The sequence below is a fragment of the Numida meleagris genome, unplaced genomic scaffold (genome assembly GCF_002078875.1).
Source record: "Numida meleagris isolate 19003 breed g44 Domestic line unplaced genomic scaffold, NumMel1.0 unplaced_Scaffold861, whole genome shotgun sequence".
Lineage (NCBI taxonomy): Eukaryota > Metazoa > Chordata > Aves > Galliformes > Numididae > Numida > Numida meleagris.
The window spans coordinates 2583-4217 of NW_018365076.1; the positions used below are offsets into that span (position 1 = coordinate 2583).

The window sequence follows — 1635 nt, forward strand, 5'->3', positions numbered from 1 at the left end:
AAAGGAAGGGAAGAAAATCACTCACCTGTATCAGAAGATTCCAAGCACGCAGGGAAAAGCTTCCACCAAGGAGGGATCTCCAGGAACAGACCCTTCCTCAGGGGGAGTCAGCCCCTAAATGAGGCCTAAGAGGGGTGGAGCCAGGCCGCAGCCCTTCCAGTCACACCGTGAATTGCCTCCACCTGTGCTCCCAGGGCTGGCTGGGTCTTGCCTCCAGGTGCTCAATCAGGGGCTCAGGCCGTGACTCAGCAGTTCCCATACATGAAGCTATTGAGATTTCTTAGAGACCCCATTCAGATCCCATCAAAACCCCACTGGTGCCCCACTGAGACCCATAGAGACCTGACTGAGACCCCACTGAGATCCCGTTAAGACCCCATAGAGATCTCATAGACACCCCACTGCGATTTCATTGAGACCCCATTGAAAAAGCACAGAGACCCCACTGACACCATGATAAGATTTCACAGAGACCCACCACGGAGACCCCTAGAGCAGAGCCCGAGTGACCGAGCTGAGCCCAGAACGTACAGAACTCAGCCCAAACCTGCAGAAGTGAGCCCGCAGGGATGGAACCGAGCACAGAATTGTCTGAGGAAGGGATGGTGGTGGTGGTGGAGATGGATACGGTGATGCAGATGCTCATGGCCATGGTCATGGTTATGGTCATGGTCATGGTTATGGTCATGATTACGGTTATGGTCATGGTCATGGCTACGGATCTGGCCTTGACTATGGGTACAGATATGGGAGTACATGGATAAAGATATGGATACGGGTACGGCAATGCCTGCTGATGGTGACAGACCCATGTCTGGGCCTCGGCCTCAGTGGGGCCTTGCTGGGGTTTCTATGGGTTCTCAACGATGTCACTAAGAAATCTCAATGGGGTCTCTATGGGATCTCAGTGAGGTCTCTATGGGATCTCAGTGAGGTCTCTATGGGGTCTCGGTGGGGCCCGGCTGCACGAGGCCGTGTGGCAGCGGCTCCGTCAGCGCTCTCTGTCCTTCCCCACAGGGCTGATGGCGGCCGTGACGTTGGACGAGTCCGGGGGCGGCCTCCAGGCGCCCGGAGGAGGGATCACCCTCGTCTGCAAGGCCTCCGGCTTCTCCGTCAGCAGTGTCACCATGCAGTGGGTGCGACAGGCACCTGGCAAAGGGCTGGAGTGGCTCGCAGTTATTTGCAGTGGTAGTAGCACATACTACGGGTCGGCGGTGAAGGGCCGTGCCACCATCTCGAGGGACGATGGGCAGAGCAAAGTGCGGCTGCAGCTGAACAGCCTCAAGGCCGACGACACCGCCACCTACTACTGTGCCAAAAATGCTAATGGCGACTGTGAAGGAGATGATATCGACGTCACTCCTGGATTTAGTGGTATCTCCCACTGCCCCAACTGAGAGATCAGACCTGGAGTAACCGAGCTGAGCCCAGAACGTACAGAACTCAGCCCAAATCTGCAGAAGCTAGCCCGCAGGGTTGGAACTGAGCACAGAATATTCAGAAAATGTGACTGTAATGGTAATAGATACGGATATGGTGATGCAGACGGTCATGGTCATGGTCATGGTCATGGTCATGGTCATGGTCATGGTCATGGCCCCCAGCACAGAGCTCTGCGTCCCAGGCAGAACCTTC

General features: G+C 55.8%; 1 gene segment (V, D, J or C); it reads left to right on the forward strand.

Moving 5' to 3' along the window:
* Positions 1-756: 756 nt before the first annotated feature.
* Positions 757-1397, forward strand: LOC110392049. The segment is given in 2 exon segments: positions 757-778; positions 931-1397. Coding segments are annotated over 2 exon segments (489 nt in total).
* Positions 1398-1635: the final 238 nt, after the last annotated feature.